Source organism: Petromyzon marinus, chromosome 41 (genome assembly GCF_048934315.1).
Source record: "Petromyzon marinus isolate PM22_M1 ecotype Great Lakes invasive population chromosome 41, UKy_Petmar_22M1.pri1.0, whole genome shotgun sequence".
NCBI lineage: Eukaryota > Metazoa > Chordata > Hyperoartia > Petromyzontiformes > Petromyzontidae > Petromyzon > Petromyzon marinus.
The window spans coordinates 7,319,131-7,347,018 of record NC_133707.1 but is presented as its reverse complement, the minus strand read 5'-3'; the positions used below and the strand labels follow the sequence as shown (position 1 = coordinate 7,347,018).

General features: G+C 52.7%; 1 protein-coding gene across 3 annotated transcripts in view; it reads right to left on the bottom strand.

The window, feature by feature from the left end:
* The window catches only part of LOC116951072 (paired box protein Pax-2a-like), an 81,381-nt gene that overhangs the window by 7,399 nt on the left and 46,094 nt on the right, over positions 1–27,888 (bottom strand). For all 3 annotated transcript variants that reach the window (XM_076073176.1, XM_076073174.1, XM_076073175.1), the window contains exons 3-8: positions 25,880–26,077; positions 15,324–15,409; positions 13,379–13,495; positions 7,283–7,479; positions 2,796–2,919; positions 817–918 (exon numbers count right to left, since the gene is read on the bottom strand). In XM_076073176.1, coding sequence (XP_075929291.1) covers positions 817–918; positions 2,796–2,919; positions 7,283–7,479; positions 13,379–13,495; positions 15,324–15,409; positions 25,880–26,077 — 824 coding nt within the window. The remainder of the gene's footprint in view (positions 1–816; positions 919–2,795; positions 2,920–7,282; positions 7,480–13,378; positions 13,496–15,323; positions 15,410–25,879; positions 26,078–27,888) is intronic.

The following is a 27,888-nucleotide window of genomic DNA, read 5'->3' as shown; positions in this document are numbered from 1 at the left end:
ATCACTGATGGTGAGTGGGTAGCGTTGATTACTCACTGGGTCACAATCACTGATGGCGGGTGGGTAGCGTTGAGTACTCACTGGATCACAATCACTGATGGTGGGTGGGTAGCGTTGATTACTCACTGGGCACCACTCACTTATGGTGGGTGGGTGAGTGGGTAGCGTTGAGAACTCACTGGGGATCACTCACTGATCGTGGGTGGGTGAGTGGGTAGCGTTGAGAACTCACTGGAGATCACTCACTGATCGTGGGTGGGTGAGTGGGTAGCGTTGAGTACTCACTGGGTACCAATCACTGATGGTGGGTGGGTGAGTGGGTAGCGTTGAGAACTCACTGGGCACCACTCACTGATGGTGGGTGGGTGAGTGGGTAGTGTTGATTACTCACTGGGGATCGCTCACTGATGGTGGGTGGGTGAGTGGGTAGTGTTGATTACTCACTGGGGATCGCTCACTGATGGTGGTTGGATGAGTGGGTAGCGTTGATTACTCACTGGGCACCACTCACTGATAGTGGGTGGGTGAGTGGATAGGGTTAAGAACTCACTGGGCATCACTCACTGATGGTGGGTGGGTGAGTGGGTAGGGTTGATAACTCACTGGGTACCACTCACTTATGGTGGGTGGGTGAGTGGGTAGCGTTGAGGACTCACTTATGGTGGGTGGGTGGGTGAGTGGATAGCGTTGTGTACTCACTGATGGTGGGTGGGTGAGTGGGTAGCGTTGTATACTCACTGATGGTGGGTGGGTGAGTGGGTAGCGTTGTGTACTCACTGATGGTGGGTGGGTGAGTGGGTAGGGTTGAGTACTCACTGGGTACCATGCCAGCCAGGGAGGAGGTCGGGTAGCCAGCTTGGCCGCCTGGGGGTACGTGTGGCGGGTACCCGGGCAGTGTTGTGTTGCCCATTTCTCTACCTGTTGAACACACAAAGACAAAGATCCCCCGTATAGCCTTCAACAGACCGTTGGGGCAACTGCTGCTAGCGAGTAGCACCGATGAAGGCTGAAACGCCACACGATATAGTGGGTGGCCAGCACCACGCCCGGCCGCCTTTGTCTCTCCAGTGGCGATGTTTTCCCACTGCACCAAGTACTCATTTGAGGCTGAGTCGACCTACAGGAGGCCCAGGACAGATTCAAATAATCGGCACTGGTGTAGATTATTTATCGCAGCGTGCTAACCATTGCACTACCGCTCCCCATGCACACACACACACACCGTCCATATATCCACACCATCCTGTGTATCCGATTCAGACTGTCCGGGCAAGTGTTGGTATACAGGGTTTAAGCATCAACTCTGTCCATCCATCCATAACTCTCATAAGGACGATCCGATATGAACGAAGCTTTCCCACAAAGTTGTGCTGTGAGACTTGCCCTATTCATAACCTGGACACAAACCAATGCAAAGAGGGTGACAGTATTTGTCGATATGGAAACGCATTTGCCATGATGCTTGCTACAAATGATACCTTTCAATACCTTTCTGATCTCGTCATAAGGGGCACAAGCCATCATCCTGCGAACTCCGGCCATTCAGCAAGGACTGTGGCCACTGCATCGCGCGCCGCGCTTTCAGATGCGCTTCCGCGGCCGTCTGGAACCCTCTGCCTTCAGATATTAGGAAGACACTGGAGCTGTGCACTTTTACATCTCGAATGAAAACTCATTTATTTTAGAACAGTTTTTTTTTCGTGCGTCAGTTTGTTGTTCTTCCCCTGCACCTCCAATTAGCACGGTTTGGCTACGTACAGTGCGAAAGAAGTTCAACATACGTACATACATACACACACGCGTTCCGTGTCTCAGCGCGACTCTGTTGACTCCTCGCACCGACACCTCGTCCTTCCCGTTAACCCTCGTCCCCATGCACCTTAACTGTGAATCAATACGCTATCAATATCAGCTCGATCGTTCATCAATACCCAGTCGATATGAATGACTTTGCTCGCGCGAGCCAGAACGTCAGACTCGTGGAGGCGGTCTCCTTCCCCTTGCCCGTTCAGGCCAGGGGGCAGCCGACCTCCACACCTGGGGGTCATCGTTCTCGCCGCAGCGCTGGACTCAGCTGCTGTCAGGTGAACCCAGGTGAACCCAGGTGAACTCAAACAAACTCACGTGGACTCAGGTGAACCCAGGTGAACCCAGGTGAACTCAAACAAACTCACGTGGACCCAGGTGAACCCAGGTGAACCCGGGTGGACTCAGGTGAGCCCAGGTGAACTCAAACAAAATCACGTGGACTCAGGTGAACCCAGGTGAACTCAAACAAACTCACGTGGACCCAGGTGAACCAAGGTGAACCCAGGTGGACTCAAACAAACTCACGTGGACTCAGGTGAACCCAGGTGAGCCCAGGTGGACTCAGGTGAGCCCAGGTGGACTCGACTCGGGTGGACTCAGGGCCTCCCACGCCGCTAATGAAGTGGCTATTGCTTGGCTCGGCAAAACGAGTGCGCGATAATAATAATTCCACAGAGTTTTGAACAAATGCGCTGCGTGTTGTTGTTGTGCTTGTACATGACTGCTAACGCAGCAGCAGCAGCAGCATCGGGCAATCACCAAATAATTCTTCCACTTAATCTCCTTGCCATCCGTGTCTCTCTCTCTCTCTCCTGTCCACTTCTCTCTGTTCGTGGCTACGTCCCTCAACCGAGAGGAGACTTCCATCCCCACTCGTTTCTGAGCCCCTCCATCACCTGCCACGAGCCTCTCACCTGCCACGAGCCTCTCACCTGCCACGAGGCTCTCACCTGCCACGAGCCTCTCACCTGCCACGAGCCTCTCACCTGCAACGAGTGGGTAGGCTTGGTGAGCCGTGTGAGCCCCACTCAGTCCTTTCCCGTCTTCCAGACTCCCCCCGCCTCCTCCTCCTCCTCCTCCTGCCAGCGACAGGGGTGAGAACTCCGCGGCCTGACCCGACACGCACGCACAGAGGGCACGGGTGAGCGGGGACACACGCGTGGAGGTCACGGGGTGTGTGCAAACCCATGCCGTTGCATCGGTGGCGGGGAGCGGTGGGGCAGCAGTTAGCGCGCTGCGCTACAAATCCGGCGGATCCCGAGTTCGATTGTCGCTCATGGCCACCAACATCGGTGAACCGGTCCTGGGCTTCCTCTAGGTTGACTCAACCTCAAATCAGTGTCTGATGCGGTGTGTAAATATCGCCACGAGGGAGACAAGGGCGACCGGGCGTGGTGCTGGTCAGCCACCCACTTGTGTGCCGTGCCGGCCTTCATAGGTGCTCGCTAACAGCACTTGCCCCCAACAGTCTGTTAAAGACTATACGGGGGATCTTTGTCTTTGTGTAGGTGCTCCCCAACAGCAATTGCCTTGAAAGTTTGTTGAGGCTATATGGGGGATCTTTAACGGACAATAGTATCCATAATAAAGTTTTTAGGTTTGATCGCGTAAATATAAATATGTCGTTAAACCCCCCACCACCCGACAGCTTAAACAGGGTGCTTATACAGGGTGCTTCAAAAAAATGTTAACACGGACATGGGACTATCGTTTTTAATGGAAAAAGAACGGTTAATACACTGCAACATGATAAAAAAAATGTATGTTGATCGCTTCAAAAAGTCAAAGAGTCTCCACTTGTTCGTCATCATTGTCAACTCGTGCCTGGAATCTTCTCCAGTTGGTCTCCAGAGCCAGGAGGAGGCACATTTATTGTGGTGTTGTTGCAAATTCTCCCAAGTGTTAACATTCTTTTGAAGCACCCTGCATAATTGAACCAGGTGAAATCCTAGGAGGCCAGGATAAAGCCCATCGGCAAGCGAGCCCTGGGGCGCTAGTCTGCGGATCGCGTCGTACAATCCTAATTTAGTAATTAACTTCACAAATGTGGACCCTGATGTCGGCACACAGTGGCCTGCTGTGGATTACCACGTGGTGGTGGTGACGATGATGGGTCGCTTCGTTGAGCTGCCGTTTGTGATGGCCAGGTCGCTCCTGAAAAAGAAGCTAATGGCTCAGTGGGCCTTACCTGGTAAGATAAAATGAGTAGATTTTTTATTTGTTTATTTATTTTTAAAGTGACTTGTTCACCTTTGTCCATACTTCGCACTCCTATTATGCGTTGTATTATTTGTTGCTGTAACGTTCTAAACCCCATTGCCCCATACTGGACATATGTGAAAAAGAGCTTCATAGCTCATCGGATTCCTCCTTCAGTATTAATATTCTGATTCTCTTCCGAATGACGTCAAAGGATCTTTAACGTCCGCTGTGAGCGAAGCAGATTGCGCGTTGCAGTAATTGTCATGGTCACTACACCCGCAGTATTAATCAGGGCGGCCCGCTGGATATGAACCATTAGGCCAAGTCATCATCATCATCAGCAACGACAGCAGCGGTGTTTAGTTTGTTGTCCTTCCCCCGCACCTCCGATCGGCACGGTTGGCTACGTACGGTGCGAAAGAAGTCCAACGTACAGTACATACAGCAGTGACAGCAGCAATACCTACATTCATTTCCAATTGAGTTGAATATTGACTCTGCTCAATTCACACCTTTGCCGTCTTCCAACCCTCCCTCGCTCCCCCTCTCTCCCCACTGCACACCCCCCACGAACCTCGACGCTAATTAGTGATGAGGCTTGGCACTCATTATCGGCGCGACAGGGCTGATGGATCGCCGCGCGCGTGAGCGCGGAAATTAAAATGAAGTCAATTAAAGGAGAGTGAGAGAGTGAGACGGAGTGAGAGAGTAAAGGAGGGAGTGTGAGAGTGGGAGTGTGAGATGGAGTGAGAGTGAGTGAGAGAGTAAAGGAGAGAGTAAAGGAGAGAGTGTGAGAGTGGGAAAGTGAGACGGAGTGAGAGAGTAAAGGAGGGAGTGAGAGAGATAGAGTGAGACTGAGTGAGAGAGTAAAGGAGAGTGAGAGAGAGTGAGCCAAGGAGGGAGAGAGTAAAGGAGATGGAGATAGACAGAGTGAGTGTGTAAAAGAGTGAGTGAGAGAGCGTGAGAGTGAGCGAGCCAAGGAGGGAATGAGAGAGTGAATGAGAGAGAGAGAGAGTGAGACTGAGTGACAGAGTAAAGGAGAGTGAGAGAGTGAGACTGAGTGAGAGAGTAAAGGAGGGAGTGAGAGAGCCTGAGAGTGAGAGAGTGAGGGAGCGTGAGAGTGAATGAGAGAGAGAGAGAGTCAGCGAGAGGGAGAGGGTGAGAAAATGAGAGTGGCAGAGAGAGTGCGTAGGAGAGAGCGAGCCTGCGAGTGAGGCTCTGGGTGGTTGAGTCGGTGTTTGTGGATCTGGGAGGGAGTGAGAGATTAACTGGTGGGGGGGGGGTGTTAGTGTTGTGGTCCCGTGGCGTGGGTGCGAGTAAGGGAGGGGTGGCAGGACGGGTTGTTGTTGTTGGTGGTGGTGGTGTGGTTGTTGTTGTTGGTGGTGGTATTGTTGGTGGTGTGCCGACTTGGGATGCGCTCGGGGTTGGGGGTTCTGTGGTCTGGCTGTTTTGGGGGCGGCGGGGGGGGGGGGGTGTGAGTGAGTGAGGGGTGCCGCTCGATGGTGTGTGGGGTGGTGTGGGCAGGAGGAGGGGGGGGGGTCTGGGGTGGTGTGGGCAGGAGGAGGGGGGGGTGGTCTGGGGTGGTGTGGGCAGGAGGAGGGGGGGTCTGGGGTGGTGTGGGCAGGAGGGGGGGTCTGGGGTGGTGTGGGCAGGAGGGGGGGGTCTGGGGTGGTGTGGGCAGGAGGGGGGGGGGGGTCTGGGGTGGTGTGGGCAGGAGGAGGGGGGGGTCTGGGGTGGTGTGGGCAGGAGGAGGGGGGGGTCTGGGTGGTGTGGGCAGGAGGAGGAGGGGGGGTCTGGGTGGTGTGGCGAGCTGCCATACCCACAAACGCCCCGCGGGAGTGCCCGTGCCGCTCGTTATTAATAGACTCTCGTTCCGCTAATGGGTTTATGAGGCCAAACGGTCGCTTATCCCCCTTTGAGGAACCCCCCTCTCCTCCAACCCCCCTTAACCCCCCCCCCCATCCCATGGAACCCCGGTCGGTCTCAGGTGGCGACCTCGACTCAATACAACGCCCCCAGCAGACATCTGCTGCGATTGCGTGAACAGCCATTAACCAGGAGCGATACCACGAAATGTGTGTGGGTGTGTGTGTGTTGAACTGCCTTCGCACCCGTAACGTAGCCAACCGCGCTAATCGGAGGTGCAGGGGAAGGACAAACGAACTAAACACGAAAAGAAGTTAGAAATGAATGAGTTTTCAATGTAGATGATTAGGAGTGCATCGCTCCGGTCGTTTCCTAGTAAGTGGAGGAAGAGCATTCCACGGTGTGCCTGGTCGTTGTACATCGTATCTCGCCAAACTTTACCGTTCCGTTCTTTTTGGGGAAATTGTTTTCGCATTAACGCGTCTTTAGTTTAACGCGGCACTTTTCAGGAACGCATCTACCTCGTTAAACGAGGGCCTGCTGGAGTATAGTATCGTGTAACATCGTATGGTAGGAGACCTGTTATTAAACGCACACGGTATGTGACCGTGGTGGCTAGGCACGTGGCCTGTAGTCCAGCACTGCCAGGAGAATGTGGTACAGCAAAGAAATAAACGTGGACTCCATCTGTTCCATCTGTACGGGATAGAGTTTCCCCCCCCCCCCCCCGGTTTCCTCCCACACAATTAATTGGCCGGATATGCCTTCATATATTCAGGAGTCCAGAGCTTGGGAAATTGTTGGTGACATTGGCTCAAGGCGAGACTCCCGCTGCTGATGCCTTCCCGCTGCCGGGGCAAGTGCTGTAAGCGAGTAGCACCTACGAAGGCCGGCACGCCACACGAGACTGTGTTGGCGGCCAGCATCACCATGCCCAGCCGCCTTTGTCTCCCTAGTGGCGATGTTTATACGTCGCACCAGGCGCTCATTTGAGGCTGGAGTACACCTAGAGGATAGGCCCATGAACGGTTCAAATAATCATCACCAGTGTTGGTTGCCGTGAGCGGGAATCGAACTCGGGTTCGCAGAAAATAGGATCGCGGATAATAGGATTGCGGATCGTAGATAGTAGGATCGCGGATAATAGCTTGCAGATAGTAGGATTGCAGATAGTAGGATCGCGGATGATAGGATTGCGGATAGTAGGATTGCAGATAGTAGGATCGCGGATAATAGGATTGTGGATAGTAGGATCCAGATAGTAGGATTGCAGATAGTAGGATTGCGGATAATAGGATTGCCGATAGTAGGATCGCAGATAGTAGGATTTCAGATAGTAGGATCGCGGATAATAGGATTTGCGGATAGTAGGATTGCGGATAGTAAAATTTGGGCAGGCTCGTACCTGCTCGGCCTTGACGGCCTCGCTGGAGGCTGCGGAGGAGGAGGCGAAGGGCTCCTGGTAGTGGTGCTGCCGCTCGAAGGCGCGCTCCAGGGCCTCCAGCTGCTGCTGTGCGAAGGCGTCGACCCGTAGCTGCTTGCGGCCTCCCGCGTGAGGGACCCCCCCACAACGACCCTCGCCGCCGTGCAGAGCCGCGTCCACTGCGGGGGGGGGGCGGGCAGGTGTGTGGGTGAGACACGGGTGTGTGTGGGTGAGGCACGGGTGTGTGTGGGTGAGACACGGGTGTGTGTGGGTGAGACACGGGTGTGTGTGGGTGAGACACGGGTGTGTGTGGGTGAGGCACGGGTGTGTGTGGGTGAGGCACGGGTGTGTGTGGGTGAGGCACGGGTGTGTGTGGGTGAGGCACGGGTGTGTGTGGGTGAGGCACGGGTGTGTGTGGGTGAGACACGGGTGTGTGTGGGTGAGACACGGGTGTGTGTGGGTGAGACACGGGTGTGTGTGGGTGAGACACGGGTGTGTGTGGGTGAGGCACGGGTGTGTGTGGGTGAGACACGGGTGTGTGTGGGTGAGACACGGGTGTGTGTGGGTGAGGCACGGGTGTGTGTGGGTGAGACACGGGTGTGTGTGGGTGAGACACGGGTGTGTGTGGGTGAGGCACGGGTGTGTGTGGGTGAGACACGGGTGTGTGTGGGGCAGGTGTGTGGGTGAGACACGGGTGTGTGTGGGTGAGACACGGGTGTGTGGGTGAGGCACGGGTGTGTGGGTGAGGCACGGGTGTGTGTGTGGGACAGGTGTGTGGGTGAGACAGGGGTATGTGTGTGGGACAGGTGTGTGGGTGAGACACGGGTGTGTGTGGGTGAGACACGGGTGTGTGTGGGTGAGACACGGGTGTGTGTGGGGCAGGTGTGTGGGTGAGACACGGGTGTGTGTGGGTGAGACACGGGTGTGTGGGTGAGGCACGGGTGTGTGGGTGAGGCACGGGTATGTGTGTGGGACAGGTGTGTGGGTGAGACAGGTGCGTGAGTGAGCTACAGGTGTGTGGGTGAGATACAGGTGTATGGGACAGGTGTGTGAGACAGGTGCGTGAGTGAGCTACAGGTGTGTGGGCGAGGCGTCGGGATGCATCGTCAGTTTTCTTTTATCGCTTCTTCAAGTCATCGTTTCGCTTTGCCTGCACCCTTGCTGTCGCGTAAGTCACTGGAGTTGCTTTCGACGAGTGAGGAACCGCGTGGGTTAAAGAGGCGCCGATTAATCGTGGGACACCGAACGTTGGTATAAAAAAAAATGCCCGCTTTTCCTTCTTGTCCACGAGCGCGATCCCCTCCCTCCCTCCCTCCCTCCCTCCCTCCCTCCCTCCCTCCCTCCCTCCCTCCCTCCCTCCCTCCCTCCCTCCCTCCCTCCCTCCCTCCCTCCCTCCCTCCCTCCCTCCCTCCCTCCCTCCCTCCCTCCCTCCCTCCCTCCCTCCCTCCCTCCCTCCCTCCCTCCCTCCCTCCCTCCCTCCCTCCCTCCCTCCCTCCCTCCCCTCCCCTCCCAGCAAGCCGGACCAAAAGGCGAGCGCTGAACTGCGATTCTCCAACCCGCTCGCCCCAATCGGCGAATTCCCCGGCTGATCGATGACGTCACCGCCTACTGTGACGCGTCGCGCGCCCCTAATTGTGACGCGTTTCGCCCGCGTGCTTCAGTGAGCCGCTGCGCTCTCGTAGCCACCGGCAAAGGACGGGCGGGCTTCAACATGCAGCGTCTCATCAGTAGTCAGGCTTCCTTGAAGCAACGCTCGCAAAAGCTGCCCGATGTTCACATGGGAGAGGATCTGCTGAGACGTGTAAAGCAATTACTTGGTTTATGCCGGTTGCGTTGAAAGTGGTGCGAATATCAAAATCTCCCCAACGCGTTCGCCAATACCGACACTGCGTGTGTGGCATTACAAGGGAAAAAAAAAACACGTGTAATATTTTAGGCGACGTTTCGGGCAATGCGCCTGTTTCTATAGCACACAAATTGAGAGTAACTATTCACACGGCAATTTAAAAACGGGTCATCAGAAAGCATTTTTGAAAAAAATCGAATTCTTATCAGGCCCCACGGAGCAACGTCCAATCTCCAACTCTTATTGTTCACCATTTATCTATGGCCTCTCTATTCATGTGCTATGAAGAAGGGCCATTGTCCGAAACGTCACCTATTATATATTTGATTCATTTTAAGGCCACACAGTGTTATTATTGACGGACGCATTGAGCGTTTTGCCCATGCTACCTTCCATGGGTATCGTAGAATGCACTTATGAGTGCAGTCGATAATGCTTCCTACGAAAATGTTTCATATTTGTATATATATGTTTTTATATGAAGTAATGTCTACCATCTGTATTATTATTAGCGCTATTACGGATGCCCAAATGAAGACCCTCGGTTGCTCACACGAAAGAAATAACGCTGCCGGGAACGCATCCCAGATAATGACTCCTTTTAGCGCTCATTCGGTAAGAAACGCGTCTCGAGCGCTAAGCGAGGTCTGCCTGTGTATATACTCTATACGCATTATTTTCCATGGCAATGCGTAATGGGTTTGTCTTGCGATACTACAATGACAAGTGGCGTGTCCACACTCCAACCATCCAGTTATCCACCCCCCCCCCCCCCCATCCTCTTCCCACCATCACAATTCAGAAATTCGAATCGATGCGAGAACCAATCGATGTGGTAGCATCGGTCATCGATACTTTATCGCGATTAATTCATTCTCCGCACCCAGCCACGCAGAGAGACAAAGAGAGAGTGAGAGAAGAAACATTGTAACTTCACCCACGGCCCCCCTTATCCACAACACCACCCCCCCCCCCCTACGCATCACCCAGAATCCGCGCCGCCCGTCTGTGCGATGGCGAGGCGCCTTGTGGGAGAGTTGCTGCCGCAGCTGCTCTGGCTCAAAGGGCCCACAGTGAATTCGCGTGCAGGGCACTTCGCAAATTGTGGTGGTGGCGGGGGGGGGGAGAAGTGCGCTCCGATCGTCTGTTCAGAGTCTTTGCGGTCAACCCCCCCTCCCCCATCTCCACTCCCTTCCTCTCTCCATATCTCTCTCTCCCTCTCTAATTCTCCTTGCCGTGCGTTATTACCTTACACAACTTCGCTTCGCAAAAACCTCCCTACAGATCGAGCGGCGGCTGCATTTAAGTCAGTTATGTACCATCATCATCATCATCTTGCGTCACTGTAATCGGGCATGATCAATCCGCTGCTGGATGAAGGCATCTGCAATACCACTCGTCATCCTTTCATGGCCCAGCGATTCCACAACGCGTCTCGATCTCATCACTCCATCTCCACGGGCGTCTCGACGCACCGCCTTCTGGGACGTCTTGTCGCGGTGTCTTTGGCTGCCACTGCGTCTCCGGTCTCGCCCATCGCGGGTGCACGTCAACGCGGCTCGGCAACCCGCGGCTCTTTCAGAGCTGCCTCGTGACGTTATCGATCAAGGACCACCGTCTCGTATTCACAAGTGGGCTGCCGCGGTGTCGAGATGTAGGAGGTTGTGGGTTCGAACCCGACCCTTGACGCCTGCTGCATGCTTTAAGTTTGCGCGTCTCTCTCTCTCCCCCCGTGGCCGCGTGGATTTTTCTCCGGGTCCTCCGGGTTTTCCCTCCACGTGTAGAGATGCGCGTTTAGAGTATTTGGCTGCTATACATTTCCACGTGATAAGCCACTTCGTTAGGCTATCATTCGTGGCTAGGTTGCTTCTGAAAAAGAGCTATATTGCTCAGTGGACCCTTACTTAGTAAAAATTAAATTAAAAGTAAATAGCAATCTGCATACTCGAGACTGCAGTCCACGAAACGCCACACTCGCTCATTCGTCGTGCGCCTTCCCCGTAAGTTGAAGCAAAGGACTCAGTGCCAGGCCGATGAATGTTTTTTTTTTTTATTCCCTTCTCTGTAATTGACACCCGGCTAGGAGGAGACGCGGGGCTGCGGGTGGCGATGCCGATTCATAGAGGGGCTGGCGTCACGAAGCGAAGGACTTGGGGGGGAGGGGGCGGTGGAGGGGGTTGGGGGTGGGAAAGGTATTTGGGCAGAGCGGACCCCATACGTTTTTTTGTTCATCGTTTTAATTTTAAAAGTTGACGTCCGTTGGAGTGGCTCAAAGTCCGCACCTGTGTGCCTCTCAGCCGGCCGACAATGAATCTCGGGGCTTGCTCACCTGGCCTCTACTCCCTCGCCCCACCCCCCTCTACCCCCAATCCCCCCCCCCCACCCCCACCTTGGCACCTCGAACTCAACTCGACTTGCCAAAGAAATTAAAAACGGGGGTTGCGAAGAATCCACGGCGCTCGCGTGCGCGCTTTCCACTCCGCTTCTGGACATTCGAGTGCAGGTGCATTGCGGAGGGTGGCAGGGATTTCACGGCAGGGCACAGGGGCAAACAGCGTGGAGGAGGTTCAGAAGAGGAGGTGGCTTTGGGAAACACGTCTTGGTGCATGCGATCAAGTAGGAGGGGGTTTGTGGATGGTTGAGACGCGTGTGCGGAATGGAAGCTTCTGGTAAACAATTTGGGAATTTCCATGGTAGGATGAGGGTTAAAAACATTGGAGGTTTGGGCTAGAACGTGGCTCATGGAATGTGGTGGAGACGTGATCAGGGCTAGACGCACTAATTGGGTACTAGAGGGAGGCATTTTTACTCACAGCGGATTTTGACTGGCCATCGCACAAAGACGGTCACCGCCTCGGGCGGTTTCAGATGAGCTTCCGCGGCCGTCTGGAAAGCTCTTCCTTTCAGATATTAGGAAGCCACTGGAGCTATGCACTTTTAAATCATCCAGATTGAAAGCTCATTTCTTTAGAACTGCGTTTCATGTTTAGTGTGTTGTCCTCCCCGCCGACCTCCGATTAGCGCAGTTGGCTACGAATGGTGTGAAAGAGGTTGAACATACAGACTTACATTTTCGACTTGGTAACACTGCCTTTCTCATTTTAGCACTGCGCTCAGGAATCTGTTGTCTTTCAGGTAATTCTGAGCACCGAGTTAATGTAGACAGTCCTCGTCTGATTCTAGTTTAGTCTCATCTCATGTGCGGTAATGGCAATTGGCTCTGAATAATACAGTACACACATACACCACTCGTATATATCACAAAGACAAAAAATCCCCATAGAGCCTTAACAAACTGTTCATGCAAGTGCTGTTAGCGAGCACCAATAAAGGCCGGCACAGCACACGAGGCAGTGGGTGACCAGCACCACGCCCGACCGCCTTTGTCTCCCCAGTGGCGATGTTTACACACCGCACCAGGTACTCATTTGAAGCTGAGTCGACCTAGGGGAGGCCCAGGACCAGTTTGGATAATCGTCACTGATGTTGGCCGTGAGCGGGAACTGAACTCGGATTGCCGGGTTCGTAGCGCATTGTAGCGCTAACCGTCGCACTACAACTCCCCACTCGTAGACACATACACACACCCACACGACACACACACGGCACACACACTAAGCACCACAGCGTCTCCCCGTACTTGCAAAGCAATAGTTGCCTCCACCTTGCGTCGCGTAGGGATGGTTGCCACTGATTGGGGGTCACCTTGGCTCGGCTACAACGGGGCATCAGGGTGGTTGCGATGAGACGCGTGATGTAAGGGGCTTCGAGTTGTTCACTTTTAGGCGAGCTCCACGCTAACCCATGTCCTCGCCATGGGATTGGCTCCTCGCCGGTGGCTCAGCGTGAGGAGGTGCAGCGGAGAGGGCCCAAACTTTCTGGGTCCATGGAACCAGTGAAAAAAGAGATTCACAGCTCGTCGGCTTGGTCCTGATCTAAATAAAAGATTGTGATTCTCATCGGATTCTGAGCTGTCGAACTCAAGAGGGTATTCTATTTTTTTTTACTTACAGAGAACCATCACAGAAAAGTTGGGACGTTAGGGGGCCTGGTTGTGACGTAAGAAACATTGCCAGGAGTGGCGATGTTGGAATTCCCCTACCGCGTAGGTTTGTCGCGATCACTCTGCAGCACGTGGCACGGAACATCGGACATTGTGACGAGCAACGATGTTGGAATGTTTTGTCGGGAGGGGGTTGGAGGGGGGGGGGGCGTCGGGCGTGAGCTCGTACCCTCGTCTCGCTTCCTCTTGGCGTCCCCGTTGGCCCGGGGGATGCCCAGGATCCCGCTGATGGAGTAGGAACTGGGGCCCAGGGAGCTCTCCACGGGCGTCATGGCCCCGCTGGACACTGCAATACACGGGGACCACATGGACACCACACGGGGACCATGTGGGGAACCACACGGGAACCACACGGAGACCACACGGAGACACCACAGGGACCACACAGAGACCACAAAGGGGAACCACACGGGGACCACACGGGAACCACACAGAGACCACAAAGGGGACTACAGGGACACAAACTCAAGACCACACGGAGACCACACAGGGGACACACGGAGACCACACGGGGACCACACGGAGACCACACGGGGACCACACGGGGCCCACGTGGAGACCACACGGAGACCACACGGAGACCACACGGGGACCACACGGAGACCACACGGAGACCACACGGGGGACACACGGAGACCACACGGAGACCACACGGGGACCACACGGGGCCCACGTGGAGACCACACGGAGACCACACGGGGACCACACGGAGACCACACGGAGACCACGTGGAGACCACACGGGGACCACACGGAGACCACACGGAGACCACACGGAGACCACACGGAGACCACGTGGAGACCACACGGGGACCACACGGAGACCACACGGGAACGGCGCTCGGCTCTCGCAAACCAAGCGCAGGTGTAGGGCCCCAGGGAGCTCGCTATCTTTTCACGACATCTCTTCTGCCATCTCGTCTGTGTGTGAGATTTCGTGATGATGAATGAAGGCCTCCCCATCGGCACAATAACCTCTCTGAGGATCCCACCGCGATGTATAACACTGCACCAGCACGCGAGGAGCTGATTATATCGCTCCATCTCCGCGTCGGATGTACTCTCGGATCCCTTGGCTACCACTCTGTCTCGACCATCGTCCCTTCTGAGTGACAGCTCCTGCCCAAGCCCCCTTGCTTTTCTTCTCAATATGGATGATGTCATTAATCATGCACGTGGCCTCTAATCCACGTGTCCGAATGTCTACAAATGCCCATGGTGGTGAGATATTAACTACGTCGCCTGGTATACAGGAGGTTGTGGGTTCGAGCTCGACGCTGATGCCCCTGGATATTTGGAGTGTGCGGTGTCTCTCTCTCTCCCCGTGGTCACGTGGAGTTTTCTCCAGCTCCTCCGATTTTCCCCTCCACAAAATGTAGAAACGCGCGTTTGGATTATTTGGCTGCTATACATTTCCACGTAATAAGCCACTTCGTTGAGCTATCATTTGTGGCCAGGTCGTTTATGAAAAAAAGAGCTATATAACTCAGTGAGCCTTACCTGGTAAATTAACAATAATTGAGTTTAGTTTTACCCCGATAGCGTCCTTCACGAACCTCCTCCACAGAGTCCAATCTTAACACCGCTGGTACCAGCCATCAGCAAGTCCACTCGGATCCAGAACATCCCTTACCGCATCACCTCCATGTCTTCTCTAGCCTGTACCGTGCCCATTTAGGCCCCTCTAACTGGCCAAACAGAAGCTGCTGGGAATGCGGGCTACGTGACCCAACCAAACACAGCGTCTCCTGCAGGAGGATCTCACTGATGAAACTGTGCTCAGATATTTCAATGATCTGTGAGCTCCTCACACTATAATCCAGTCTGGTTAAAGAAAGACAAAGATCCTCGTATAGCTTTAACATACTCTAGTAGCAAGTGCTGTTAGCGAGCAGCTATGGAGGCCGGAACCGTACACGAAGGGGTGAGTGGCCAGCACCACGCCCAGCCGCCTTTGTCTCCCTCGTAGCGGTGTTTACACCTTGCACCAGGTACTCGTTTGAGGCCGAGTCAACCTAGGGGAGGCCCAGGACGGGCTCAGATAATAATCGTCACTGGTGTTGGCTGTGAGCGGGAATCGAAACCGGGTCGCCACACACACACACACCCACACACCTATGGTGTGTCCACTGGGCAGTCCTTGTCCTGGGCTGTCTTGAGGGCTGGGATGAAACGGCTGCTGCACCTTGGTCCGGATTATCCTGGGAGTGGGGGGGGGGGGGGCGGTGAGGAGGGGGGGGGGGCCCAGAGGCCAGACACGGGGCACGGAGAAGGAAGAATGACGTGGTTGGGGGGGGGGGTACCACGCCGCCTGTCATTGCCGTGGTGATCGCAAACTCGTCACGCGTCCGTGTGTAACATCACGAGCGAAAGCAAACTCGGGTTGCCCTCGCTTTACGCGGCTTCGCTTTGCGTGATTGGACGCTCCTCGCGCGGATAACCTACACCTACCCAATGATTCGCTGCGTATGCGGTTTGATTTCACTCCTAATGTTGTCTTGTTTCATATTTATAGAGCGCCTTAGCAGCTCAAAGGCGCTCGATAACATAATAAAATAAAAAAACAGTCACACATGTCGCGATTTAGTTAGCAGGAGCAGTGCAAGGGCTGAGGAATGAGTGACCGTAACAGGGGGGGGGTGGGGGGGGGGTCACGAGAGGGCTACAGGGGAGGGACGGGATGGAGTGGAGGGGCTAGGGGAGGGAAGAGGAAGGGAATGGGTGATGGAGAAGAGGTGGCGAGGCTTTGAGGAAGGAACGGAAGGTTAAGAAGGCGGACTGCTTCATGTATAGAGGGGGAGTGTTGAGTTCTATGGGCAGTGTCAAAGTATGAAAACATGAGAATATGTTTGACCACATTCTGGCAATAAGACAGGAGGTGTAAAGATGTCCAACACCAAACAGAGACATTTTTCAAGGAATCAGGTCCTGCATTAACCACACACAGTATTTGTGGTGAACATGCAAACAAACATGCTCTGATGAATATCGATTTAAAGCTTTCGTGACTGCAGGGATTCATCTTCTTGGTTCATTCGGTAAAGTCACGTAGAAGGGATATAATAAAATAATAAAGATAAAACACAATAAAATAAAATTCTCACGACGTTTCGGCCACAACACAAGCAGCCGTCCTCAGGTGAAGAAACAGAGCTGGGGGACGGGACGGAGTTGAAACATGTTTCTTCACCTGATGACGGCTGCTTGTGTTGTGGCCGAAACGTCGTGAGAATTTTATTTTATTATGTTTTATTTGTATTGTTTTATTATTTCCCTTTACGTGACTTTACCGAAAGAACCAAGAAGATGCTCTGATAATTATAGAAGATATGTCTTGTCCTTGAAACTGAGGGCATTCACTACACAAGTACTGTGTGTGGTTGATGCGGCCTTGATTCCTAGCAAAAAGTTTATATTTGGTGTTTGAACATCTTCACCTGTTATATTGCCAGAAAGGGTAAAACCTATTCTCATGTTTTCATTCCATGGGCAGTGTTGAGTCTATGGGCAGTGTTGAGTCTATGGGCAGTGTTGAGTCTATGGGCAGTGTTGAGTCTATGGTGCAGTGTTGAGTCTATGGACAGTGTTGAGTATATGGTGCAGTGTTGAGTCTATGAGCAGTGTTAGTCTATGTACAGTGATGTGTCCATGAGCGGTGTTGAGTCTATGGGCAGTGTTGAGTTTTTTGGGCAGTGTTGAATCTTTGAGCAGTGTTGAATCTTTGAGCAGTGTTGAGTCTGTGGGCAGTGTTGAGTATATGGGCAGTGTTGAGTCTATGGGCAGTGTTGAGTCTGTGGGCAGTGTTGAGTATATGGGCAGTGTTGAGTCTATGGGCAGTGTTGAGTCTACGGACAGTGTTGAGTCTATGGACAGTTTTGAGTCTATGGGCAGTGTTGAGTCTATGAGCAGTGTTGAGTCTTTGGGCAGTGTTGAGTCTATGGGCAGTGTTGAGTCTATGGGCAGTGTTGAGTCTATGGGCAGTGTTGAGTCTATGGGCAGTGTTGAGTCTATGGACAGTTTTGAGTCTATGGGCAGTGTTGAGTCTATGAGCAGTGTTGAGTCTTTGGGCAGTGTTGAGTCTATGGGCAGTGTTGAGTCTATGGGCAGTGTTGAGTGGGCAGTGTTGAGTCTATGGGCAGTGTTGAGTCTTTGGGCAGTGTTGAGTCTATGGGCAGTGTTGAGTCTATGGGCAGTGTTGAGTCTATGGGCGGTGTTGAGTCTATAGGCAGTGTTGAGTCTGTGGGCAGTGTTGAGTTTTTTGGGCAGTGTTGAATCTTTGAGCAGTGTTGAGTCTGTGGGCAGTGTTGAGTCTATGGGCAGTGTTGAGTCTATGGGCAGTGTTGAGTCTATGGGCAGTGTTGAGTCCATGGGCAGTGTTGAGTCCATGGGCAGTGTTGAGTCTATGGGCAGTGTTGAGTCTTTGGACAGTGTTGAGTCTTTGGGCAGTGTTGAGTCTATGGACAGTGTTGAGTCCATGGGTAGTGTTAGTCTATGGGCAGTGTTGAGTCTATGGGCAGTGTTGAGTGGGCAGTGTTGAGTCTATGGGCAGTGTTGAGTCTATGGGCAGTGTTGAGTGGGCAGTGTTGAGTCTATGGGCAGTGTTGAGTCTATGAGCAGTGTTGAGTCTATGGGCAGTGTTGAGTCTTTGGGAAGTGTTGAGTTCATGAGCAGTGTTGAGTCTATGGGCAGTGTTGAGTCTAAGGGTAGTGTTGAGTCTTTGGGCAGTGTTGAGTCTATGGGCAGTGTTGAGTCTAAGGGTAGTGTTGAGTCTATGGGCAGTGTTGAGTCTTTGGGCAGTGTTGAGTCTATGGTGCAGTGTTGAGTCTATGGTGCAGTCTTGGGTCTATGGACAGTGTTGAGTCTATAGGCAGTGTTGAGTCTATGGACAGTGTTGAGTCTATGGGCAGTGTTGAGTCTATGGGCAGTGTTGAGTCTATGGGCAGTGTTGAGTGGGCAGTGTTGAGTCTATGGGCAGTGTTGAGTCTATGGGCAGTGTTGAGTGGGCAGTGTTGAGTCTATGGGCAGTGTTGAGTCTATGAGCAGTGTTGAGTCTATGGGCAGTGTTGAGTCTTTGGGAAGTATTGAGTTCATGAGCAGTGTTGAGTCTATGGGCAGTGTTGAGTATATGGACAGTGTTGAGTCTATGGGCAGTGTTGAGTCTTTGGGCAGTGTTGAGTCTATGGGCAGTGTTGAGTCCATGAGCAGTGATGAGTCTATGGGCAGTGTTGAGTCTATGGACAGTGTTGAGTCTATGGGCAGTGTTGAGTCTTTGTGCAGTGTTGAGTCTATGGGCAGTGTTGAGTCTATGAGCAGTGTTGAGTCCATGGGCAGTGTTGAGTCTATGGGCAGTGTTGAGTCTATGAGCAGTGTTGAGTCTATGGGGAGTGTTGAGTCCATGGGCAGTGTTGAGTCTATGGGCAGTGTTGAGTCTATGGAGCAGTGTTGAGTCTATGGTGCAGTGTTGAGTCTATGGTGCAGTCTTGGGTCTATGGACAGTGTTGAGTCTTTGGACAGTGTTGAGTCTATGGGCAGTGTTGAGTCTATGGGCAGTGTTGAGTCTATGGGCAGTGTTGAGTCTATGGGCAGTGTTGAGTCTATGGGCAGTGTTGAGTCTTTGTGCAGTGTTGAGTCTATGGGCAGTGTTGAGTCTATGGGCAGTGTTGAGTCTATGGGCAGTGTTGAGTGGGCAGTGTTGAGTCTATGGGCAGTGTTGAGTCTATGAGCAGTGTTGAGTCTATGGGCAGTGTTGAGTCTATGGGCAGTGTTGAGTCTATGAGCAGTGTTGAGTCTATGGGCAGTGTTGAGTCTATGGACAGTGTTGAGTCTATGGGCAGTGTTGAGTCTTTGTGCAGTGTTGAGTCTATGGGCAGTGTTGAGTCTATGGGCAGTGTTGAGTCTATGGGCAGTGTTGAGTGGGCAGTGTTGAGTCTATGGGCAGTGTTGAGTCTATGAGCAGTGTTGAGTCTATGGGCAGTGTTGAGTCTTTGGGAAGTGTTGAGTTCATGAGCAGTGTTGAGTCCATGGGCAATGTTGAGTCCATGGGCAGTGTTGAGTCTATGGGCAGTGTTGAGTCTATGGGCAGTGTTGAGTCTATGGAGCAGTGTTGAGTCTATGGAGCAGTGTTGAGTCTATGGGCAGTGTTGAGTCTATGGGCAGTGTTGAGTCTATGGGCAGTGTTGAGTCTATGGGCAGTGTTGAGTGGGCAGTGTTGAGTCTATGGGCAGTGTTGAGTCTATGAGCAGTGTTGAGTCTATGGGCAGTGTTGAGTCTATGGGCAGTGTTGAGTCTATGAGCAGTGTTGAGTCTATGGGCAGTGTTGAGTCTATGGACAGTGTTGAGTCTATGGGCAGTGTTGAGTCTTTGTGCAGTGTTGAGTCTATGGGCAGTGTTGAGTCTATGGGCAGTGTTGAGTCTATGGGCAGTGTTGAGTGGGCAGTGTTGAGTCTATGGGCAGTGTTGAGTCTATGAGCAGTGTTGAGTCTATGGGCAGTGTTGAGTCTTTGGGAAGTGTTGAGTTCATGAGCAGTGTTGAGTCCATGGGCAATGTTGAGTCCATGGGCAGTGTTGAGTCTATGGGCAGTGTTGAGTCTATGGGCAGTGTTGAGTCTATGGGCAGTGTTGAGTCTATGAGCAGTGTTGAGTCTATGGGCAGTTCAGACTTTTTACTTCTTCAACAGTTGTTGATGGATAACATCGGTCTGGAAAACCCATACGCCGAATAACTTAATAAAAATGTGTAAATATGCGTAGACATAGAGCAGAGTTCAACTTATACAAATATAAACTATGAATATAATCCCCATAGAGCAGGGGGAAGGGTACTTACGGACACTGGAGCCTCTGCAATGTCCGCGAACAATATTAATCCCCGTCACTGCGAGCATCTTAGCCGCACTAATCGGGTTATAGAGGGGACTATATCCACCCTGACAAATAAATAAAACCACACAGCGCCACGCTCAGTCTGTTTTTCGTCATTGCTCGGGCCTCTACAACTTGGTGGACACGCGCGATATGAACATTTTATTTTAATTTACCAGGTAAGGCCCACTGAGCTGCCGTATAGCTCTTTTTTCAGAAGTGAACTGCCGACAAATGATAGCCCAACGAAGTGGTTTATCTTGTGGGAATGTACAGCAGTCGAACACTCCAAACGCACGTTGACTCTCAATGTGGAGGGAAAGCCGGGAAGAGCCGGAGAAAAATCCACGCGACCACGGGGAGAGAGAGAGACACCGCAAACTCCAAACATACAGCAGGCATCAGGGGTCGGGGATCGAACCCACGATCTCCTGTATACCAGACGAGGTAGTGAACATCTCCTAGCCACTGTGATGATTATGATGATGAGAGAGAGAGACACCACAAACTCCAAATGAACAGCAGGCGTCAGAGGTCGGGATCGAACCCACGATCTCCTGTATACCAGACGAGGTAGTGAAGATCTCCTAGCCACTGTGATGATGATGATGAGAGAGAGAGACACCACAAACTCCAAATAAACAGCAGGCGTCAGGGGTCGGGATCGAACCCACGACCTTCTGTATACCAGACGAGGTAGTTAACATCTCCTAGCCACCGTGGCGGTGCCTCGTATATTTCGCGTTATTGTTGAAGAACGCGCCACAAAGTTGTAGGCTTTAATAGGCGCACGCAATCAGCATGTGTCACGTAGGCGTGCACTTGACCCCGGACAGTCTATGTTAGGCTATAGGGTGGAGAAGGGGGCTCTATGTCTTGTGTGTCTGTGAGTGCGTGAAGGCGCTGTTATTTGCATCCTCTCGCCACGAACCCCACCAGCCCTGTCACTCCCTCTCCCACACCCAGTGCCCCCCCCCCCCTCATGCCCCCCCCTCATGCCCCCACCCCCATCAGCCCCTCCCACACCACCCCCCCCCCCCAATCTTGCAAGCCATAAATGAAGCGTTGGCCGTGATCGATACGGCAAGGATATAAAGATTTATGTGCGCGCGCGTTTGCGGCAAGCCAGGAAATTACAAGCAAATTTGCTGGAGTTATGGTGGTGGTGGTGGGGGGTTGGTGAGAGTGCTAGGGAGAGAGTTGCCTGCGGAGAGAGAGAGAGGACACAGAGAGAGAGAGGCGAGAGACAGAGACGTAGAGAGGAGTTACATAGACACAATCACGAACAATACACGCATAAGAGAAACGAAGACAAGAAGAGCTGTTAGCGAGCACCTATGAATGCCAGAACGTTACACGAGGGGGTGGGTGGCCAGTACCACGCCCCGCCGCCTCTGTCTCCCCAGTGGTAATGTTGACACACCGCACCAGGTACTAATTTGAGGCTGAGTCGACCTAGGGGAAGCCCAGCACCGTTTCTGATATTCGTCAATGGTGGTGGCCGTGAGCGGGAATCGGAACTCAGGTCACCGGGTTTGCAGCGCAGCGCGCTAACCACTACACCAGCGCTCCCCCACAAAGACAAAGATCCCCCATATAGCATGAACAGACTGTTAGCGAGCACCTATGAAGGCCGGCACGGCATGCGAGGGGCTACGTGGCCAGCACCACGCCCGGCCGCAGACACACAGAGACACACACCGAGACAGAGACGCAGACACAGAGAGATGGAGGGAGACGTACAGAGAGCGAGAGACGGAGATAGAGATTTTAGTCCTAGTGCAGTTATGCCAAACGAAGTTTGGTGAATAATAAACTCACTTGAATCGCCCGAACACAGGATGCACATTGTAACTCAACGTCGCGTTTACAATGAAATTCAGTTCTGGTTTATATAGAAACACATAGACACTCACTCACACCCACACGCTCACTCACACACACAGACACTAACTCACACACACACTAACTCACACAGTCACTATCTCACACACACACAGGCAGTTACTCACACAGACTAACTCGCACACACCCACTAACTCACACAGTCACGAACTCACACACAGACAGTTACTCACACACACAGACTAACTCACACACACTAACTCAGACAGTCACGAACTCAACACACACGCACACAGACACGTACACACACACACAGACAATTACCCACTCAAACAGACAGACACTAACTCACACACAGACACTAACTCACACACACAAACACTCACACATACATAGACAATAACTCACACACACAGACACAAACTTACACATGAAAAGACACGAACTCACACACACAGACACACGCACAGACACTAACTCACACACAGACACTAATTCACACACACAGACACAAACTTACACAAACATAGACACGAACTCACACACACAGACACTCACACATACATAGACAATAACTCACACACACAGACACTCACACATACATAGACACGAACTCACACACACAGACACAAGCTTACACATACATAGACACGAACTCACACACACAGACACTTACACACACAGACACTTACACGCACAGACACTAACTCACACACACAGACACAAACTTACACAAACAGACACGAACTCACACACACACTCACACATACATAGACAATAACTCACACACACAGACACTCACACATACATAGACACGAACTCTCACACACAGACACAAACTTACACATACATAGACACGAACTCACACACACAGACACTTACACACACAGACACTTACACGCACAGCCACTAACTCACACACAGACACTAACTCACACACACAAACACAAACTTACACAAACATAGACACGAACTCACACACAGAGACACTCACACATACATAGACAATAACTCATACACACAGGCACAAGGTCACACACACAGACACTCACACATACATAGACAATAACTCACACACAGACACAAACTTACACATACATAGACACTAACTCACACACACAGACACTCACACATACATAGACAATAACTCACACACACAGACACAAACTTACACATACATAGACACTAACTCACACACAGACACTCACACATACATAGACAATAACTCACACACAGGCACAAGGTCACACACACAGACACTCACACATACATAGACAATAACTCACACACACAGACACTCACATATACATAGACAATAACTCACACACACAGGCACAAGGTCACACACACAGACACAAACTCGCAGAATACACAAACTCACAAAGACCACCCGTATAGCCTAAACAGATTATTGGGGCAAGTGCTGTTAGCGAGCACCTACTACATGACTACCGACAATGCACACCAGGGGGTGGGTGACCAGCACCACGCCCGGCCGTCTTTATCTCCCTAGTGGCGATGTTTACAGATCGAGACAAAGGCGGCCGGGCGTGGTGCTGACCACCCACCTCCTCGTATGCCGCGTGCCTGTAGCCTTCACAGGTGCTACTCGCTAACAGCACTTGCCCCAACAGTCGGTGAGGCTATACGAGATGATCTTTGTCTTTTGGTCGGTAGCGGCGGAGAGGGGGGGGGTCTTAAGCTACAGCCCAGACTCCTTCATCTCGCCTTACGGGTTCATCTTCCCCCCTCTCCCTGTATTTACCCTTTCACATGTAAATCGGTGCTACCGACACCACGGGGCTCATCTGCCGATTGGCAAACGCGACGAACAAGACGGGGCCTTGTGCGCGCGTCCCGGGTTAGCGAGCACGTGGAAATCCACTTTTATATCGCAGGGTCGGGTTTAGATAGCGGGCTGGCGCAGGTCTATTGTGTGCGGTCACCCGAGATCATGTTTAAATTCATAAAGATTCTGAGATGGCTGGGTATGTGTGTGTGTGTGGAGGCTCGTGAAGGACGCTGCTCCTGGGCAGGCAGTCGCCCTCCAACAACAACAACGGAGGGCAGAGGAGCGATGCTCACAACAAAGAGTGGAGCACCGGGCGACTAAAACACAGCATGGGCCCCGCTGGTGCATCTATCGGTTATCTGTCAGCCAACCCATGTCACCTGGGTTTGTCCCGTGACCTCCTATCAGCGAGCCTCCGACACTTCACTTGGCCTCAAAGTGCACCTAGACTGGCACAGGCGCCGTGGTCATTGTCACTTAGTGGCTAATGGCGGTAGTTGTATTCCACGTGTATGTGTACACACATACAACACGTGTACACGCACACGTACAACACTTGTTTGACTTGACAGCGTTAATTGCTTGGAGCGTCACGTGGGACGCACTCTGGTCTTATCCAACAGAGAACCCTCATCTTATCCAACAGAGAACCCTCGTTTCATCTGATAGAGAACCCGTGTCTCACCAAATACAGAAGCCACGTCTCATCCAATAGAGAACCTTAATCTTATCTAATACAGAACCTTAATCTCATCCAATAAAGAACCCGCGTCTCATCCAATAGAGAACCCTCATCTCATCCAATAGAGAAGCCTCGTATCATCCAATAGAGAACCTGCATCTCATCCAATAGAGAAGCCTCGTCTCATCCAATAGATAACCTGCATCTCATCCAATAGAGAAGCCTCGTCTTATCCAATAGAGAACACTTGTCTCATCCCATACAGAACCCTCGTCCCATTTAATACAGAACCCTCGTCTCATCCCATACAGAACCATCGTCTCATCCCATACAGAACCCACGTCTCATTCCAACCATGGCTTGCAAACAGTAGCACATCTCAGGCTATGCCTCTTCTGACTTATGGAGTCTCACTGTCAAAACTGTGTGGTTGGCTTCGACATGGGTGAAGACCTTCATCCAGCAGTGAATAGAACACGGTTAATTATTGTTGTATCATTGTTACTACGCTTGTTAACCCAGGAAAGCCTCAGTAAGTCTCACGACTCGTATTCTCAGGAAGGTATTGCCAAGTTTGTTTTTGCAGGACCTCTCAATGATTGTGTGTACGTATGTAAAACTTCTTTCGCACCATACGTAACCAACCGTGCTAATCGGAGGTGCAAATCACAATAGATTAATTTGGAAGGTCAACTTTCAGAATTTGAATGCTTGGCTGATTCCAGGTGGTACATTATATAGCAGGAGAACACACAACGCAGGGATGCAGCATACAAACTCCACGCAGAATGGCACCCGAGTCAGGATTGGACCCCCAGGCCCCTTCATGCTGGAAGACGCGAGGTTACACCACCACGCTCCCATGCCACCTAATTATAGCCATGAACCCAAGACAAAGAGCCACCGTTTAGACTTGACAGACTGTTGTGGCAAGTGCTGTTGGCGAGCACCTAATGAAGGCCGGCATGGAACACCACGCCCGGCCACCTTTGTCTCCCCCGGTGGCGATGTTTACGCACCGCACCAGCTACTCGTTGGAGGCTGAGTCAATCATGAACCCACGTGACTCACAGCCATCAACATGTGAACACGCGGGCTGGGTGGTGTGCATGCCCCCCGTGTGTGGGGATCGGTGCCGCAATGATTAGCGGCACTGCGCTACGAACCCGCCAGACACCCGAGTTCGATTCCCGCTCACAGTCAAAAACACCGGCAGTGACGATTATCTGACACGGTCCTCGGTCTCGCCTAGGTCGACTCAGCCTCAAGTGAGTACCGGATGTGGTGTGTAAACATCTGGCGCGGTGCCGGTCGCCCAGACCCACTCGTGTACCGTGCCACTCCCGCAAGTTCCATTAGCACACATACTCGCTAACAGTACTTGCTCGCAACGGCCTGTTAATGCTACACGGGGCTTGGAGTGGTGGGGTGTGATCTTTGTCTTTGTGGGGAGGCCATCATCCAGCAGTGGATAAACCCTGGGCGGGGCACCTGTTGATGGAGGAAACGCTGGGAACGCTGTCGGGGTCGCACACCGCCTCGGCGAGCAGACGGTCCCGGATCTCCCAGGCGAACATCGTGGGGTTGTGCCGCTTGTACTCGGCGATCTTCTCCACCACCTTGGGAGTCGCCACTTTGGGCTTGGAGCCGCCAATGACGCCCGGTTTGATGCTGCCCGTCTCGTAGTACCTGGCGGGTCACGGGCAGGCCGCGTCATCATCGGTAACGGCAGCGGCAGCAGTAGCTGAAGTGACAGCTGCTGTTGCTGCTGTTGGCTCCATCTCTTCCAGCTGTACGGGGGCACAGAGTGGTGGCGTGCACACCCTCAAACCCCACTACCCCCTGCCCCTCCTCTCGTACGCGTGGGGGTTTCCTACCACGGTGGAGAGATGTTGACTACTTCGCCTGGTTTACAGGAAGTCGGCTGTTTGATCCCGACCCTGACGCGGTGCTGTATATTTGGAGTTTGCGGTGTCTCTTTCTTCCCGTAGTCGCGTGGATTTTCTTCGGGTTTTCCCTCCACGTTTAGAATCAACATCACGGGTTTAATTTATTTGGCTGATAGGCATTTCGATAATAGAGACTGTTGGGTTAGATGGCGTACATATAAATGCGTCGTTAAAGTTACACGTGCTAAGCCACTTCGTTCAGCTATCATTAGTGGCCAGGTCGATTCTGAAAAAGAGCTATATAGCTCAGTGGGCCCGACCTGGTAAAATAAAAAATATAGTTTATAGTCGAACTTAGTTTATATTAAAAGCAGAGATGGGGTGTGTAAATCCAAATCAATCCCGGAACAGGGTTCCAGACTTTTCTTGTTGAAATAGGCACTGGTGATGCAGGAGGAGTAGCATGGGCAGTGGCAGAAGCTATAGCAGCAATATCTGTTATAGCAGCAGCACCTGTACCATTAGCAGCAGCCGTAGTTATAACAGTAACAGCAAGATAAGTTATACCAGCGGTAATAGCAGCAGCAGAATCAGTAACAGCGATAGTGGTTCTAGCTTAGATTGAAACTCATGTCTGGAGAACTGCTTTTTGTGTTTAGTTTGTTGTCCTTCCCCCACACCCCCGATTAGCACGGTTACCGATGTACGGTGCGAAAGAACTTCAACGGACACAAAGCAGCAGTAATAGCAGCAACAACATCAAGCAGTTGGAGTAACATCATCAGAATCAGCATCATCATCATCGTCGTCGTAATTTCCATCGAAACAGCCTCTGCTCAAAGGGAGGTCGCTCCTTCTCTGCTGCTGCTTCCGCGTCTGGAATGTCGTCTCTCTGCCCACTCCCCCCCCCCCCCACCACTAGTCCACGTCCAGACCTCCCTGCTTCATCTGCAAACTCGAGACCGATTTCGACTCGTGTGATCCTCATCAGCAAGCCCCGCGTCCAGCCCGCTCGTTCCCCATCGGTCACCCCGGCATCGGCCACGCCACCGCGCCCACCGAGAGCGCGGATCCGGCCACCGCCCTCGCTCAACCCCCGCCGCCCGTGTTGTCCGTCCGCCCATTCTCTCGTCGCCCATCCCAACATTCGTTTCTGCCCCCCCCCAACCCCTCTCCCCATCTCTCTCCGCCAGTCTGCCCGCCCGCCCGCCGGCCTGTTTACTCTTGTCCACCCACACGCATTCTCGTCGACCCCTCTCCTTCCACCCGTCCATCAGTTCGCATCGCGTTCCCCACGCGTCCGACCGTCCGTCTGTCCACTCGCACCGTCCAATTGTCCGCCAACCCGCACGTTCGTCTTCCTCTCCGCCCGCTCATCAGCCCGCCAAGTTTGTCCACCCGCCCATCTGTCCGTCCGCCCGCCCGGCTATTCCGCCAAACACCCACCCCCGACACCTCCGAGTAGCACGGTTGGCTACGTACGGTGCGAAAGAAGTCCAGTGTACATATATACACCGCTCTCATTCCCCCCTCCCCCCACTCACCGCACCGTTCATCTGCCCTCCCCACCTCACAACTACGCCCGTTCTTTCACCACTCCACCCACCACTC